Below are 18887 nucleotides of genomic sequence, written 5' to 3'. Positions count from 1 at the left end.
TATACCCCTCTAATTCTGGAGCATAACCAAATCTTATTATGTCTAATACCCATTGGTCTGAAGTAATGTGGATCCATTCTCTAAGAAGAGCTGAAGCCTGCTCCTATAGACTCTCCTAAGAACATGCCATACTGGGTCAGACAAGGGTCCATCAAGCCCAGCATCCTGTCTCCAACAGTGGCCAATCCAGGCTCGCGTAAATCCGCCCGGATTTATGCGAGCAGGGCCTTGCGCGCCAGCACGCCTATTTTCCATAGGCCTGCCGGCGCGCGCAGAGCCCCGGGACTCGCGTAAGTCCCGGGGTTTTTTGTCGGGGGCGGGGCCGATCAACGCGGCGTTTTGGGGGTGGGACGCGGCATTTTGGGGGAGGGCCCGGGCGCGTGGTTTCGGCCCGGGGCGGTCCGGGGGCGTGGCCGCGCCCTCCGGAACCGCCCCCGGCACCAGGAAGTGGATCCCAACTTTAACCCATGAAACCTAAAAACCGAAAATCCCCTCCTCCCGAAGCGGCTCGACATGTGCCAACTTACCTTTTGTTGCTTTTCAGCCCCTTCCCTTCTCTGCCGCCCTCCGGAGGGGGCAGCCGGCGGCGAAAATGGCTCGCAGCGGTCCCCCCCGCGCCAATTCATTGAGGACGTTTTGGCTAAGGCTGCTGGTTTTTAATTATTCCACTGGTCCCAGTCTTAGTTTTACATACCCCGAGAAACCTAGGCACGCTCAAGCTAAGGTGATCAGACAGTTCCTGCTTTGCTCGGAGATATTCAAATCAAAAGTCACGGCGCGAGCAAAGCGTACTTTCATTGGCCTGAGCGCCCGTCAATTTGGGCACTCCAGCCAATGAAAGCTCATAGACGGGAGTGCGTCACGCCCATCTATGTGCTTTCATTGGCTGGAGAGCCCAAATTTACGGGCACTCCAGCCAATGAAAGCACATAAACGGGCGCGCGTGACGCACGCCGTGACGTCACGGGCGCCCGTCCATGTGCGCCCAAATTGACAGGCGCTCAGCCAATGAAAGCGATTGCGCGCCCGTCAATTTGGGCGCTCCAGCCAATGAAAGCACATAGACGGGCGTGACGCACGCTGTGACGTCACGCGCGCCCATCTATGTGCTTTCATTGGCCGGGGCGCCCAAATTGACGGGCGCTCAGGCCAATGAAAGCACGCTTCGCTTTGCTCGCGCCGTGACTGGAGAGGGCACAGAACAGTGGGCTCTCACCCGACTTGACAATTTGATGAGGGCCGAGCCAGGAGAACCGGGACCTGCACGGGGGGGGACGGGACGGGGGGACACGCTGCAAGCCACTTTCACCGCCGGCTGCCCCCTCCGGAGGACGGCAGAGAAGGGAAGGAGCTGAAAGCAACAAAAAGTAAGAAAACAACAAAAAGTAATGTCGAGTCGCTTCGGGAGGAGGGGATTTTAGGTTTTTAGAGGTTTCCTTTTGGGGGAAAGTTTGCCGTCTACCATTACCCCTGCCTCTAATGCAGGGGTAAGGGTAGGCGGTAAGTTAGCAGGTTAAACGCATGGAAAAACGGCAGGGTAAAATAGCGATAGTCAGGGCGTGTGTTACTGTATGGGAGGGAATAGCTAATTCGATCGTTTACATTTAATATACATGCCGCGTGCGGAAGGGGTTACTCGGTGATTTAAAGAGGCGGTAAGGATGGGTTAAAGGGGATAGTGTATTGCAGGAAGGGCTAACGCGGCCGGAAAGTGAGTAGAAAGCGGGTTAGGAGCAGGGTAACCGCGGCCCCACTTTACTGTATCGGCCTGTTAGATTTCCTCACTTTGCCAGACAGTACAGTAAGGATTAAACAGGAAGTCTCAGGGCTCGCCTCACTGCAGGAGAACAGTCCACAGGAGCATGGCCACTAGCTGCAGCACTTTGACATTAGTAAAGGCTGAAAACAATAAAATAATACATCTTAAAACATAAGAGCTACCCCTTCCAACTTCCATCCAACGGCTGGAGGCAGAAAACACTGGTTGAATGTGTTCCATACAGCACTTATGTCTAGTGACGTCATTAGAAAAGAATTTTAGAGCTCTGCCTCCATCTGGTTGGATGAGGGGATATACCCATAGGTTCTGGACTGGTGAAGCAGAAGGTAATGGAAATAAACATACTTATTCCCAGTCTGCTTTACCAAAAGTCTATTCTTCAAACTAAGCTATATTAAATAATGGTCAGACCAAGAAGCTGGCAAAAATGAAACAATGCTGGTTCAATAAATCTTAGCTCAGTAGTAAAAAATGAATTCAAAGTATTCCCACTTTTGTGAGTCAGCAAATGGACTAACTGAACAATAAATCTTTAAAAGATCTCAAAAACCTAAGTACAATACAATTTTGAGGATGATTAACATGAACATTAAAATCGCCCATAAGCAATAAAGGCGAGGATACTAAACATTTCTCAGAGATCCAACCCAATAATTTATCTAAAGCTTCAACATCATTGTTAGGAGGCTAATTAACAGCCAATAATGTGAACTGGAAATTACCTGCAACTGTGAAAGCAAAAATTCAAAGAATTTAGAACTCACTACATTATCTAAAGAGACCTGAAGAGATTTATCAAAGATAATTACTATTCCCCTCCTTTTCTTTGACCTTGATTTTTACACATATCCAAGTCCATGAGGACAAATTTGAGCAACAGTAAAAACATCCCCCATCCAAAATTCAAGTTTCAGTGATAATCAATATTTTAAAATGGCAGTCTCTAATTATATTAATAGTAGTAGTAGTTTTCTTTGGCACAGAATAGGCATTTATAAACCTCACTAAAAACTGTGAATTCCTAAAATCTACTTCATCCTGCAAAAGTACAGAATACAAAACGCTAGAACAAGCATCTTCATCTCCTTGATCCCTCCATTTCCCCCAAACTATCACATTTAAAATCCTAGACATCCATCATAATAGATGTTTGTGAAAGCTTTTTGAAAATTCTGTTTCCAAGAATAAATCAAGTCAATTTAATATTTCAGGAGATGCTGCAACAACTGACACAAAAAGGGACAAACCATGGAACCGGGCCCCCTGGACGTCAGCCTGCCTAAGGTCCAAACCCGCTTAAGCAGTTCCAGCAGTGATGTCAGGAAAGGGGAGGAGCCTAGCCCCCCTGAAAGTAGCAGCAGCATCTAGCATCAAGTAAAGCAGATCAAGGAAAAATCACTGGAACCCAGGTAAAGCCTGAAACAGGCAGCCAGGTCATCAGGAGGGCAACAGTGTTGAAAGTGTCAACTTGCCGCCCCCCCCCAGTATTCTGCAAAATCCCTTTGCACCTTTCAAAACTGAAATGCTCTGATGTCACCCAAGTTTGGCTGAGCTAGATCCAGTCATTTAAGTTATAAGATGGGGGTTAGGGAGGAGAACATAAAAAGATCGAAACCACAACACCCACAGACCATCAGTAGGATCTGGTAAGCCTTTCTATATTGAACCAAGGCTAAAAATTAGTTCCTTTGCTCCTTTTTCTTCTGAATTGGATCCTTTTTTTTTTTTTCTACAGGCTAGCCATGAATATTAATTTGCTTTTTCCTCTTACTGTTTTATAATGCATTTGCCTCTCATGGTACTTTTCTTTCCTTTTCAAGATTATTATTGAAAGCTCCTGTAAACTCTTATAAATTTAAAAAAAAAAAAAAGCTTTATTTAAAAATGAAAGCTGTAGGCAACGTAACCTTTAGAGGTACTGTGGTGTACACGAAGAAGCTCCTAGTCTAGAAATATCCTGCAAGTGCTCACATTATTAAAAAAAAAGAGTGGAAAGATTGCATTCTCAAAAGAATGCAGGGGGTGGTACTAAAACCACTGAACCCTATGGTAAACATAAGGAGTAAATGATGTCTGAATGGTGTTTCACACGGTTACCATAAGCCACTTATCAGTGACACCAGTACCTTCCACAACGGTGAAAGTACTGTGAAAACACTGCCATCATCAAAAGAAGCCTAATTTGCTTACCTACAATGTTTTCCCACATTAAATGCTCCTACTCGGGGTCCTTGCTGAGTGCTCCACACTTCTAGAATTCCTCTCCTTGGAGCATAGATAACAAGAAACTGAGCCACACGGCTTGGACCCTGAGTACTTCCCAAGGGAGAAAAAGTCCCTTTCTCAGTTTCCCGCTCATGAAGGTCCTCGATCATCTGTATCCAGCCAACCTGTGCCTCACGGTATCCTAAATAAAGAGCAAATGGAAGCTGGAGAAGTCCCTTCCAAAGTCAAGTCCTACCAGCCACGTGGGCCAATTTATATGAGATATTCACAGTCCATGAAACAGATAAAGAGTACTGTACCATTTGAATATCAGAACACAAACTCTATTTATAGAGTCCTTAAATATCCAATTCCAAAAATAGCTTTTACAAGTAACAAAATGTTTGCATTTTTCAAAAAACCTAAATTGTGTCTAAATATCCAGATTGTAGAATGGAGTATTATAAGATTTTTCTAGCACTGCTTTTATGGCAGACCAACACAATTAGGTCCATATTCGATGAGCAGCAAAGTTATCCCGGTAAAGTTACCGGGATAACTTCTCGCCAATATTCAGCAGAGAAAGCCTCATGCTGAATATACTTGGCTAAAGTTATCTGGATAACTTTACTTTCTACCTAGATGTTAATTGGTTTTCCCTTCAGTTACATTGTAAACCGGTACGATAAGACCTGGTCTTGAGCATCGGTATAGTAAAAGAAATTAAATAAATAAGTAAATAAATAAATAAATAAATAAATAAATAACTTAGGCTGTACCAGTGAACATACATGGGTGAATTTATGGTAACTTTAGCTGGTTAAATTTAAAAAAAAAAGAAAAGAAAACACCTGTCATGCAAGCCCATCTCTCTACCCCTTCCATCCGCCCCGCAAATTATTATTATTAGTGCCTAGCACCAATCCCCAAAATAATTAAAGCACGTTGCAGGCCAAAGCAGCCCAAGACCTCCCCCTCACTCTGATTTTAAATTCAAAGGCCTGTCTCCCAAACCCTGCCAGGAGACGGGAGACTCGTGCGATGGTCCCGGCCACATCCAATGCTGCTGTAGCATGTGCTTCCATCACTGCTTTCAGAGCAACGCTAGATATGGCCAGGAGCGTAGTAAAAGTTTATCATCTCCCAGCTGGGCCTTGGAGGTTTCTGGGTGGGGCAGAGGGAGCTGGTGCTGTTTGGCAGGTGGTTTTTTTTTAATTTTTACTTAACCAGCTATGCTTGAATATAGCCAGTTAGGCCTAAAGTTACCTGGGTAATGTCAGTCCTGCTGCTGGCCCACGATCAGACTTACCAGGATGAAATATGAGTAGTACTGCCTATCAGCACTACCCATCTGTTTAACCTCCACCCCTAGAACACCTCTTTTTTGGTTCAGGCAAGTTTCAGTTGATAATGACTTACTGAGCCTAAAACGTATCCGGTCAGCAGGAAGGGAAATAATTAAAACGCCAGGTCTTTCTGGCTAGGTCCCAAACTTATCCAGACCTACCTACTGAACATGGACCTCAAAGAAACTGGTAAAAAAAAATAGGCTACATCATATATAAACTGCAGATAAAAAGGAGAGCAAACATTCTCAATTTATTTGGGAGGCATATTGCCAAGAATTCAATAAGACAGCTTACAATAAGTAGAGACTAAACATGGACGGAGGCTGTTGCTGCATGTTGCCCATGTAGCGGTCTGCAGCAGTACAATTCTGTGCTCATACATATGCACAAAGAGGAATGCTGTACATGCCCGACATTAACATACGATGCTTGCTTTCAAGAGCAAGGACTATAAAGGGTTCACAAATATGGTTCAAACCAAGAGGACATTTCTGGATGTAAAAGGGGTTGAATTAGCACAAGTTTGGAACTTGTGAGCAATAGCACCAATCGTCAAGGCTTCAACAGTAGAAGTTCACCTTGAGCCCGATACTAAAAATGTACTTAGCCAGATAAACTGGACTTATCCGGGTAAGAGGCAGCCACTGAATATATGGCTGTATTTAGCTGTCGCCACCTAACCAGAGAAGTTGCAATATCTGGCTTTGTACATAGCTGGATAAGTCAGTGGGAAGATCAGGATGGTGCTACTTATCCTGTTAACCGGATAAGTAGTGATATTTGCACTTAACCAGTTATGTTTACCAGATAAGTTAGACCTGCCATAGAACAGTTTAACCTAGCTAAATAGTGACTTTTATAAAAATATTCAGTGACATCACCGTGCAACTGAATTTCATTGAATATTGGGCCCCTTACATACACTTACCTCATTCTTGAATCAGGAAAAGGTTGGCCATTCTGGCTGCAACTCTTAAGGCATTTCCTTAGGAAATTTCAATATCAGTGGGAAAACAAGGTATGAAGGAGTGTGTGGTTATCTAGGGAAGGGAGAGGCAAAGGGCTAGGATAATGGCACATTTAAAAAAAAAAAAAAAAAAAAAAAGGTAGTTTGGATGCTGATCCTTGGGACTAAAGCTAACTTCCCAAAAATATAGCAAGACCTATACACTGCCCCTGATCCTGCCATGATATTCATCCTCTTACTATATAAATTTCAAACTTTGCTTAATTCAGTTTAAGCTTTTGGATTCTCCAATTTAAAGTACTAACAAACAAAAAGTCACAATAATGGTAAAATTCTGGGTTTCTATGAGTTTCCTGGGAGTGGAAACATAAGGGAAAACCAGTAAAATTGGTCAATGGTGATTCTATCAACCACCGACAAATTACAGCAACATATATTTTCTTCCTGTTAAAAGGAAGGGAGTGCCTGTTTAAATCTACTCACGGTGTACTTTAATCAACATTCATACTTAGCATACAGCATGAGCAATGTATTTTTGGGGACCAGATAGCTGTACATACCCATTGTTTCAACTTAAGAAAGCCCAAGTCAGTACATCCAAGATCCTACCTTTCCACATGCGGACTGCAAGGCCTCTGCCAATATCCAACAAAAGAACTCGTCCAAAATCATCCGTTACTGCTGCTAGAGTGTTACATGGAGACAGACAAATACTTTCACCATGACGCCGGGAATCCGGAAGTCCAAACCTAGCAGTGCAAACAAAATATGAGGTAACCTAGAGTATTTAAACTTACTACTTATAAATAAAATGACTCTACAGAGATTAGGAAATTACACAAAAGTCATTTGCTACCTAAATGGCTGATAATGTAACAGATACAAGTTTTAAGTGGAGGAGACCCAAAAGTAGCAATTTATTATTACAGAAGACCGTTATATTTATTTATTTATTTATTTAAGGTTTTTCTATACCGGCATTCATGATAAGATCATATCATGCCGGTTTACATATAACAGGGGGTGCAAAAACTGTTCTTTTAACAAGTGCAACGGAAGCAAAAGTTACAATAAAACAAGGTTGTAGAACTGGGAGAGGTACATATTATATTATAGTGATTAAATAAATCAAGCTAGAACAATTCCAACATAGTACACCAGAAAAACTAATTTGTGCCACTATAGATCCATGTCATTGAACTTCACCAATTAAAATTACAAAGTGCCCTTAACATTACTTAAAAGTATATTTATTTTAAGAAAGATATTAAAAGAAACCATCACAGTGAGATTTACTGCTGGAATGGGACTATGTAAAATGAGCAAAACGAATTCTAACAGTTTGTGTAGTTGAGTTTTGTTGTTAAGAAAACCCAATACACACTATGATCTCTACCTCTCAGCCAATTAAACTTAGCAATTCATCCTGACCACATATAAATTACTATTTATCACATCTCCATCTTTGTCAGCTGAGCAATGAAACTGTAGCATACAGTAAAAGCTAGGGTTCCAGTAAAACAGAAGCACATGCTGACATCTGCTTTAAAATCAAGAAAAGTCATACATAAAGGACCTTATTAAGGATTTCTTCTTCTCTACACTTTGCATTAGGGAAGTACCTTTGACAAAACAAAATGCACAGCCCTCTCCCATTGCAACTTGAAAGAACATAGTATTTACTAATATGGGTTTCTTGATGAAAAATGGAAGAAGTTAGGCAATCAGGAAAGTGATGTAGTAAGCTGAGAAGGCAATGGAAGATAAGAAGAACAGGGGAGTAATGGGATAGCCGAGCAACTTTCTTAGGCTGGAGGCACACAGACCGCAGTCTTTCTTCTTACAGATTATGACGATTTAACACTGTCAGCATACAATAATAGTAGACTGCCTATCTTCCAGCAATGTACTCACACCATAACTTCCACCAGAGTGGATTCAGGGGCTCATTTCTCCTGGAGACACAGAGCCTCCTATTCCTAGCTGAACTCCGCCTCTTATCCTGCTGAGCAGGATGCCGCCCACAGAGCTCCTCCTCCCTCTATGGGTTTTAAGATGGACCACTCATCTAGCCTGGTCCTGCAAAGGTTAAGGAGGGATAGTAGGGTCTCTCCTTTACATACCCTCCCCCCTCAGCTTGGACCCATTGGGGCGAACTCTACCACTCACCCTGGATCTCATCCAGGGATACAACTCCACTAACCAGAAGACACCTTCTGGCCCTCCACCAGCTAGAATCTTGGTTGCGGCTGTAGAGTCATGCTCCCCCCTTCTCATTAGGAATGCCCCAAATACCACCATTACTACCACCCACTGCAACCTTTGCCCTGTGTCCATCCCCAGTCTTTCAAATGAGTCCATTTGTTGCTCTAGGTTCCACTCCCTCCCCGGCTAATGGGCATCAGACAGTGGAAACCTGCTTAAAATCAAGATTTCGGTTTTATGGAGATTTAAAGCAAAGTAATTATGGGAGATCCAAGATCTTAGGGACAAAAAGGAAATGCTTAGTAGCAGTTGGTAGTAGATCGTTGGTTGCTGCCAACGTAGTTATATTGTCTGGCCTTCATGTGGCATGACACACAGAACTTACCAGTTTCAAATAAGTGACAATTGTGGAACAAAACACAGAAAAGTGAACACAGAATTTGGTGCTAAGTTTACCTCACTGCGAGAGGAGTCGCAGGTTCCACTTTTGGTTTTTGCTTTTGGACAGGTTCTTCTTCATGCTTGCTTTTCCAACCAAGCCAGCCACTAATATCATAAAAACATTTATGAAATTGTCAGTCATTCTCAAAATAATATAAGTAATACAGTTTCTTTTACAATTAAATTTGCAAAAGGTATGAGGCAATGCTGGAAGTGCCAAGAGCGGGAAAAACAATATCACACTCCCAGCTGGGATTTTGGGGAGAAGTGCAGGTTGGTAGAAGAGAGATTGCAAGTGGGTGGGGAGGTGGCATCTTGATTCTGGGGAAAAATTAAAAAATGGATGGGGAAGGAGTTGGGGGGGGGGGGGGGAGGAGGAGGAGGCAGCAGCCTCAGGGCACTAGTGCAGTGTTTCTTAAGCCTCTCAAGCCCAAGGCACACCTACTTTAATAAAAAGGTTGCATAACACACCAATCTCCATAAAACAGGCAGTACAGACAGAGGGGACTCGTATGGCCAAAGGAAGAGCCAAAAGCCCCACCGGTCTTCTTCCAAATGTTAAACAAAGGGAAAGAGGGGGCAGAGATACACATGAAGCCTTCACAGTGGACCTGCCAACTCTATATACAAGTGCAGGATAAGGGAGAAATCAATGTAGTTTGAGCAGTTGGCTCATTTAATTATCTTGGCTGCAACACGTGGCTGTCAGAGCTCTTTTGCAACTGCTCCCAATACTCAGGTAGTCACATCCAGTGCACACTCTCTCCAGCTGGGGATAGGACAGAGGCTGGAAGGACGCAAGGGAGGTGACTCGGGAGAAAAGAGGTACAGTGTGCAATATGTGTGCTGCACAAAGCAGGGCCTGGCTATATATGCACTACATGCTGCCCATTAATTACTGCACTCCAGGGCTCACGCTGTAGCTAGGAAGAAGAGGCATGCATGATTACACTTGTTCTAATAAAGAAGCTCCTACACATTTGAAATCCACCACTAGCCTCTAATTGCTGCAAGGTGTTAAGAGCACAGCCCAGGTGCTGGCCAGGATCTGAGCACCAGGCAATGGGACTTTTTCGTGGTATACCTGAACAGGTCTGAAGACACACTGGTAGGGAAAAACTGGCATAGATGCATATTGTGAGTTCAAATCATCTTACAATCGCCATAAGCGGTATGAGGTATTTACTGAATAATATAGGAGATAGTGGTGAACCTTGGGTATTCCCCATCTAGAGGCCAAGATTTGGAGGTATTTGTATTCCAGTATATTTTTTGAGATCTGCCACTGAGAAAGGATTCAAACCAGCTTTTCATTTATCCATGGAGACCTAAGCTTGACAGGCTGGTTAGCATGATTTGGTGATTAACTGTCAAATGCAGCAGAGAGGTTGTGGAGGATCAGGAAGCCTGATCTCCCAAGGTCCAACAGTAATCACATGTCATCTAAGAGATACTAGGTCACTTTCTGTTTTATATCCTGTATGGAATCCTGATTGAGCTGGGTCCAGTCTGTTGCTCTCTTCAAAGCAGTTCTTTAATTGTCAAGAAACCACAGTCTCCAAAGTTTGGCTAGTGTGGGGAGTTTTGATATTGCGTGGTAGCTAGCACATTTTGAGGCATGGTTTAGGGTAGGTCCCAGAAAACAAAAAACGGAAGCAGATCCAAATTGGCACAGTAGCAGCCGGGAAGCACAGATCGGATGAAACAAGCATTCATTTAATTAATTAGTGGTCAAATAGCACAACTCCGGCCGAGTTTCGCTCATTTAAGTGAGCTGCATCGAGGCTGCTGGCGTTCAGAGACTTATTCTTAATGGTGTAACCACTCTTATAGATATAATGTTGTTCCTATATCTCTACAATATATCAATATTATGCCCAGTAGCATGCATGTAGCATCTGAGCAGTAGAAATCACAAGAATAAAGTCATCTGTCTATTAAAGCTGAGCGGGTCTAATTGAGAAAAAGTCTCCGATCACGGCACACACAGAATCTCGGCGTTTCTACCGCTCAGATGCAACATGTACTCCACTGGGCTTAATACTGATATATTGTAGAGATATAGGAACAACATTATATCTAGAAGAGTGATTACACCATTAAGAATAAGTCTCTGAATGCCAGCAGCCCCTGATGCAGCTCACTTAAATGAGCAAAACTCGGCCAGAGTTGGGCTATTTGACCACTAATTCATAAACGAATCCTTGTTTCATCCAATGTGCTTCCTGGTTTCTAATATGGTTTAGTGTAGGCCTCATATGAGTAGATTTAAATAGGTCTGGGTAGCATCTTTGTCCAGCTAGGGATATCCCTAGCTGGACCCTCCTTATGGAACTCTATGCCCACCCACCTACGCCTTGAGACCTGCTCTAAGAAATTCAGACAGAACCTCAAGACCTGGCTGTTCACACGAGCCTATGCATGAGCCCCCCTTCTTTTCACCCCTTTTCTCCTTCATCTCTCCGCCCCCCCCCCCCACCCCACAGGTCTATAACCGAAATACCCCCTTCTTAATCCTCTCCCTCTAGTATATTATTGTACATAATCTATACTTGCATTTAACTATGTTTTTGCGTTTACCTATTTGTACAGCATTACCTTGGTTTCCCTCATCCTTCTTCCCCCCCCCTCCCCCTCACTAGTTCTTTTATCAGTTTCATTGTAAAGCCCTGTTGGCTACTTTTTGTTCCATGGAAACCGATATGATGTTTTCTTAACGAATGTCAGTATACAAAAAAACTTTAAATAAATAAATACTAAATAGGACAGGACTGTGTCTGCTAGGTCTTTATTGAGGCATGCCTAGCATGAATCTGATGAGGATCCTCCATTTTCTTGTCATTCAGTAAGTTTTATTTATTTACTTAAAATATCTATATTCCACAATTTTCAATAAAAACTGTTCAATGCAGATTACAATGGTAAACATAAAACATTGAAAAGACAAACAAAAATCATATAAAATGTACATTAAATAAAAACAAAGAGCATGACAATGAAGGATAAAAACAAATAAAAACCTTGTCAATGTAAAATTCTTTGAGGGCAACAGCATCCACTTCCTGTTTTTGGTGTTGCACTGTGTTTCATATTTCTCTCTTCTGTTGTAGTGATAGTTTTCTTTTCCTGGTTTCTGGAAACACTTGGGGAGCTCTGGGACACATTTTTATTTTGTTTTGTTTCATCTGGGGGTACTTTTTCTTGGATGTCAGCTATTTTTTGTTATGATAATATTCTGCGAACAGGTTACAGTCTGAGGCATTTTCGGTGCAATGCTGTGAGGTTGTGGAAATATCTAGGAAATCGTTAATGTGGAATAGCTCTTTAGTAGGTTTTGTTTTGCTTTGACATTAGTGTTGTATGCCTTTTTAGGTTTTTTTGGAGTTGTCCTATATCTTTTAAAGAATAGGCCACATTCTATTCCTGTCTTCTTGTTTTCATGATTTTTTTTTCCATTTTCTTTCTTGTTTTCAGCACGTCTTCTCCTTTTGGCTTATGTGTTCTGTAAATCAAGGTAGCACAGCTGAAGCAAACTGTTTTATTTTCAAAGACACTATTTGGTTCAAGATTGTCACATACGATTTGTTCCAATGCTGACTAAGTTATCAACTGGCTCTTCTTGGAAGGTTTCCAATTTGTTACTTGCAGTTTTCATTAAATTGGGTGGCATCAATTTTTCCTCTGGTTTTCTGAGTTCAATTTTGTGATACATTGTTTTTATTGGCTGACCATATGCTGAGGTTGAATGTGATCACAGAGTGACCGGACCAGATCACTGGGTTGTTTCTCATTTGTGGATGGATCTGCTCACCTCTTTTGTGCTGGAGGCAAGTAGCAAGTTTGTGTGCAGCATTATGGGTAAGTATGACTCATTTGTTGCAGACCTAATGCATATGTTGAGGATAAGAAGTTAGAGGCTGCATCGTGTTTTAGGTCCTCAAAATGACATTTGGTATCAGATGTGGCATGTCTAGTCCTAGTTTGATAACTAGCTTGATAAGTTGTTCATTTCTTTTGTTTGGAGTTGTTGGAAGGCAGTATAGTAGTGCAATACCTAATTTTTATCCTTGCCCCAATTTTACATATAGTCCTTCCATTTGTAGGGAGCACAGTTTCTATTTTAAAACTAATACTGTGTGTCTTTGTGGATGATTGTTACCATACCATCTCTCTGGTTTAAGTTGACAGATTTTATATCCTGTGGGATAAGTTGTGTTGAGGTAGGTCCTTCGTTCTTAATTAGCCAGGTTTCTACTATGAAGACCAGATCAGAGGATTTTTCAGTTAGTGGATCATGAAAATAAGATCTCGATGACTACTGATCTGGTGTTGAAATACATGCATATAATGGGCTCTTTTAGTTGGTTTTTCATATCCTGTTCCACTTTGACTGGTATTAAGTGTGGTTTGTTCCTTATAGATTTCGTTTGTTTTGGTAGGGTAGAATCAGAATATTGTCCTCTACCCACAATTATGTTGATTAAATTAAGTGTGGGCTGAATATCGATGAGCTGTCTGGGTTGTGAGTGGGAGATATGGGCTGGTTTGTGTTTCAGTGGGGCAGAGTTTGCATATCGAACTTGACCCATGACAGTGCTAACTGGGTGACCTTGACACATACTCATGGTGCACTTGGTATGAACTGGATCATGTAAGGTTGCTGGGAAGTAGCAGGATAGATGCCTGGGTAGTTTTTCTTTTGAGTGCTCGTGCTGGTACAGAAGCAGCAGAACCCTGTGTTTTCTTTGGAAGGGAGGAGCTAGACAATGGTCTACCTCCACTGTCCTTTCTGGTATTAACTGTCAAGAGACATCGATACTTCCTCGATGTCGATTTATCGCCAGCAGTCTGCGCATATCCTGAATCCCTCAATATTAATAGGCTGGACTTGACTCTCCTAAGAGATTTTCCATAAACTCCAACAATGAACGACAGTTCCGCTCCAGGCACCAATGCTCAAAAAGTCTCCAAACTGTAATGTAAGCCAAAGAAGAAGAAATTCCTTTTTTTTTTTTTTTGAGCTCGCAACAAGGTGCTCACCACCAAATGGATAACTGTGCTTCAAGGACCAATCTGAAAGACAAATCTGATCCAGATTTTTGCAAAGAATCGGACTCTGGTGTAACTGGTCCTTGTGCATCGGCAACAATAATGGCTGGCCTATTAGACACTGAAGATCAGCGTACCATAGGCTCGTGGCCAATCCGGGGCCACCAAAAGAACTAAGCTTGGATGCTGTGCTTATTGTGCAGCAAACTGCCAATAACGGTCAATGGAGAGAACACAAAGCAACTCAGCCCCTGGCCAACTCTGAACGAAAGAGTCTGAGCACTTGAGAATCCCATTTGCGACTTCAAAGTATTGCACCTTTGCATTCCCATGGCTTGCCATCAGTCCAAGAAAGGCCAACCTCACCGAGAGACAATGAGTTGGAAGACCCCATGCGCCTGTTCCCATTTTCCTGGGTCCCAGGCATGATGATTGAGCTAATACAATGTTCACCCATGTGACATGAAAGGCTAAGAGCGTCTGAAGATGCTGTTCTTCCCAAGGCAGCAGGATGCTCATTTCCAGAGAAACCTGTTGAGTCTTGAGTTTCCCCTGATGATTTATATAGACCACCACTGTGGCGTTGTCTGACATCATTCTCATTGCTCTTCCGCTTAACCAGATTGCAAACTTCAAGAATGCCAACCGAATCACACAAGTCTCCAGCCGATCAATAGACTAACCCATCTCTTTGGGAGACCACTGCCCCTGTGCTACTGGTACTTGGCAGTGGACTCCTCAGCCCTCGAGACTTGCACCCGTCATGACTTCTATCCAGTCAGGAATCTCCAAGTCTGCCACCTTGGTGAGATAATCTCTGCACCCACCAGAGCAACCTTTGCTTTACTCTCTACTCTCTATCAGGTCTATCCAGTAAAGTGCGGCCGCGTTTACCCCGCTCCTAACCCGCGTTAGCCCTTCCTGCGATCCCGAATCCCCTTTAACCTACTCCTACCGCGTCCTAAAATCCCCGGGCAACCCCTTCCGCACGCGGCATGTATATTGCATGCAAACGAGCGAATTAGCTATTCCCTAGCATCCCGTAACCCACGCCCCGACTATCGCTATCTTTCCCTGCCGTTTTGTCGCGCGTTTAACCTGCTAACTTACCGCCTACCCTTACCCCTGCGGTAGAGGCAGGGGTAAGGGTAGGCGGCAAGCTTTCCCCCAGCCCCCGCTCACCTGCCCCGGCTGCGATCATGGGTGCCGGTCTCCGGGGCAGCCCCAGTCCTCTCCCCTCCTCCCGAAGCAAAAAAAAAAAACGTAAAAGCAAAAAGTAAATCGCTTCGCCGCTTCACACTGTCAGTGTCTCTTCTTCCCTCCTCCCGGAGCAAGGCTGCTTTTCGCGCCCTGCTTCGGGAGGAGGGAAGAAGAGACACTGACAGTGTGAAGCGGCGAAGCAACTTACTTTTTGCAGCCCCGATCGGACCTCCCCTGCCTCCCGCTGCGCGACTTACTTTTTTTGCAGCCGTCCGGCCATCAGGAAGAACGGATCGTGGCTCCCCTGCCTTCCGGGGAAGATGGATGCCAGCACGGGGGAAAGCGGCCCCTGTGCATGCAATTGGCCGCTCAAGACGTGACGTCACGACGTTTGGCATCACGGCATGTGACGTCACGTCTTGAGCGGCCAATTGCATGCACAGGGGCCGCTTTCCCCCGTGCTGGCATCCATCTTCCCCGGGAGGCAGGGGAGCCACGATCCGTTCTTCCTGATGGCCGGACGGCTGCAAAAAAAGTAAGTCGCGCAGCGGGAGGCAGGAGAGGTCCGATCGGGGCTGCAAAAAGTAAGTTGCTTCGCCGCTTCACACTGTCAGTGTCTCTTCTTCCCTCCTCCCGAAGCAGGGCGCGAAAAGCAGCCTTGCTCCGGGAGGAGGGAAGAAGAGAGACTGACAGTGTGAAGCGGCGAAGCGATTTACTTTTTGCTTTTACGTTTTTTTTTTTGCTTCGGGAGGAGGGGAGAGGACTGGGGCTGCCCCGGAGACCGGCACCCATGATCGCAGCCGGGGCAGGTGAGCGGGGGCTGGGGGAAAGCTTGCCGCCTACCCTTACCCCTGCCTCTACCGCAGGGGTAAGGGTAGGCGGTAAGTTAGCAGGTTAAACGCACGACAAAATGGCAGGGAAAGATAGCGATAGTCGGGGCGCGGGTTACGGGATGCTAGGGAATAGCTAATTCGCTCGTTTGCATGCAATATACATGCCGCGTGCGGAAGGGGTTGCCCGGGGATTTTAGGACGCGGTAGGAGTAGGTTAAAGGGGATTCGGGATCGCAGGAAGGGCTAACGCGGGTTAGGAGCGGGGTAAACGCGGCCGCACTTTACTGGATAGACCTGACATTTGGCGTCACGGCATGTGACGTCACGTCTTGAGCGGCCAATTGCATGCACAGGGGCCACTTTCCCCCGTGCTGGCATCCATCTTCCCCGGGAGGCAGGGGAGCCACGATCCGTTCTTCCTGATGGCCGGACGGCTGCAAAAAAAGTAAGTCGCGCAGCGGGAGGCAGGAGAGGTCCGATCGGGGCTGCAAAAAGTAAGTTGCTTCGCCGCTTCACACTGTCAGTGTCTCTTCTTCCCTCCTCCCGAAGCAGGGCGCGAAAAGCAGCCTTGCTCCGGGAGGAGGGAAGAAGAGAGACTGACAGTGTGAAGCGGCGAAGCGATTTACTTTTTGCTTTTACGTTTTTTTTTTTGCTTCGGGAGGAGGGGAGAGGACTGGGGCTGCCCCGGAGACCGGCACCCATGATCGCAGCCGGGGCAGGTGAGCGGGGGCTGGGGGAAAGCTTGCCGCCTACCCTTACCCCTGCCTCTACCGCAGGGGTAAGGGTAGGCGGTAAGTTAGCAGGTTAAACGCACGACAAAATGGCAGGGAAAGATAGCGATAGTCGGGGCGCGGGTTACGGGATGCTAGGGAATAGCTAATTCGCTCGTTTGCATGCAATATACATGCCGCGTGCGGAAGGGGTTGCCCGGGGATTTTAGGACGCGGTAGGAGTAGGTTAAAGGGGATTCGGGATCGCAGGAAGGGCTAACGCGGGTTAGGAGCGGGGTAAACGCGGCCGCACTTTACTGGATAGACCTGACATTTGGCGTCACGGCATGTGACGTCACGTCTTGAGCGGCCAATTGCATGCACAGGGGCCACTTTCCCCCGTGCTGGCATCCATCTTCCCCGGGAGGCAGGGGAGCCACGATCCGTTCTTCCTGATGGCCGGACGGCTGCAAAAAAAGTAAGTCGCGCAGCGGGAGGCAGGAGAGGTCCGATCGGGGCTGCAAAAAGTAAGTTGCTTCGCCGCTTCACACTGTCAGTGTCTCTTCTTCCCTCCTCCCGAAGCAGGGAGCGAAAAGCAGCCTTGCTCCGGGAGGAGGGAAGAAGAGACACTGACAGTGTGAAGCGGCGAAGCAACTTACTTTTTGCAGGCGTCCATCTTCGCGAGCAGCTGGAGGCAGGAGAGGTCGTCCGATGTCCGGAGGGGGGTGCAAAAAGTAAGTCGCTTCGCCGCTTCGTACTGCCAGTCCCTTCTCCCCTCCTCCCGGAGCAAGGCTGCTTTTCGCGCCCTGCTTTGGGAGGAGGGGAGGGGGGACTGGCAGTCCCGACTTCCTGGTATCTGTCATTTCAAATGACATTTGAAATGACAGATACCAGCGTGGCGTGAAGCGTTAGGCCCGCGCACCCAGGATACTGTATAGGCGCTCTATCCAGTAAAATGGGTTGCGCGGGCCTAACGCTTCACGGACCCTTCTTAGACGCGGTTTACATTTGCATAAAATTATTGTTCAGGATCGAGCGGTAGGTGAGCTGCACTGTGCGTGCGGCAACCGCGGGTGCGCCGGGCACTAACGCAGCTCTTCCTACCGCTCAGTACTGGATAGACCTGTATGTTCTTGCTGGAAAAAATCTTTTTCTGGTCATAGGAGCTGATTTTCCTTGAGCTTCACGGTCATTTCCTCACCTCTACTAGTCTCCATAGGTAGGTTTTTGCAGCCATGTAGTAGCACTACTGTCTTTCCTCAAGGGCGATGATTCCCTTAACCTTGGAATTTCTACAGGAAGCCTGGTTAAGGGGTTGGCCCTTACTACTCTAAAAGGTGCATGTGGTAGCTTTGGCTTATTCTAGGGGAAGAGTTTCAAAGCAGTCCTCTTCTCCTTGCACTTGGATGTTTCTAGATTGTTGAGAGGAATGAAGCATATTCAACCGCCTTTGCAGATATCAGTATCATTTTGAGATCTTAATCTGGTGCTGACTTTTTTGGCAGGTCCCCTCTTTCATCCTCTTTGACAGTTTCCTTTATGCTTCTAAATATGAAGATGGTGTTCCTTGGTGCTGTATGTTCAGTGAGATGAATTTCGGAATTGTAGGCTCTTTCTGGTCGAGAGCCTTTCATGGTGATTACCCTGGTCAGCATACAGATTAGGATTGTTCCTTCCTTCTTGCCAAAGTTGGTTTCGGACTTTCTCTTGAATCAGTCCATTCTGTTACCATCTTGAGATAGGGGGTCTAGAAGAGCGAAAATTGCAGACCTTGCATCCAACTGACTGTGTCCAACACTTTTCATAAGACCGTTCATCTTTTCTTCCTTCATGGCGACATAAAGAGGGGAAAGCAGATTCGTGCACCATGGTGGCAATTTGGATTAAGGATGTCATAACGGCAGCCTATGTAGATGCAGCAAAGTCTTTGCCCAGGCCAATTAGGGCTCATTCTACCAGAGCACAGGCTGTGTCTTGGGCGGAGTAAGTTTGCAATCTCCAGCAGAGTTCTGCACAGCAGCAAAGTGGTTTTCCTTGCATACTTTTGCCAGGCATTGCCACTTGGATGTTGGGACATGGGAGGACGCGTCATTTGCTAAAGTGATGTTGATGAGAGTGCAGGCAGCCTCCCATCCTTTGAGGGAATAG

At 45.3% G+C, this 18887-nt stretch overlaps 1 protein-coding gene across 4 annotated transcripts in view; it reads right to left on the bottom strand.

Moving 5' to 3' along the window:
* RAB3GAP2 (RAB3 GTPase activating non-catalytic protein subunit 2) overlaps positions 1-18887 on the bottom strand; it is a 279134-nt gene that overhangs the window by 139923 nt on the left and 120324 nt on the right. For 3 of the 4 annotated variants that reach the window (XM_029593170.1, XM_029593168.1, XM_029593167.1), the window contains exons 12-14: positions 8963-9052; positions 6911-7050; positions 3971-4187 (exon numbers count right to left, since the gene is read on the bottom strand). In XM_029593170.1, the coding sequence (XP_029449030.1) occupies positions 3971-4187; positions 6911-7050; positions 8963-9052 (447 nt within the window). The remainder of the gene's footprint in view (positions 1-3970; positions 4188-6910; positions 7051-8962; positions 9053-18887) is intronic. The other variant, XM_029593169.1, reaches the window with a different exon arrangement.

Source organism: Rhinatrema bivittatum, chromosome 3, assembly GCF_901001135.1.
Source record: "Rhinatrema bivittatum chromosome 3, aRhiBiv1.1, whole genome shotgun sequence".
In the NCBI taxonomy this organism is placed as follows: Eukaryota; Metazoa; Chordata; class Amphibia; order Gymnophiona; family Rhinatrematidae; genus Rhinatrema; species Rhinatrema bivittatum.
This window is presented reverse-complemented; position numbering and strand designations above follow the sequence as displayed.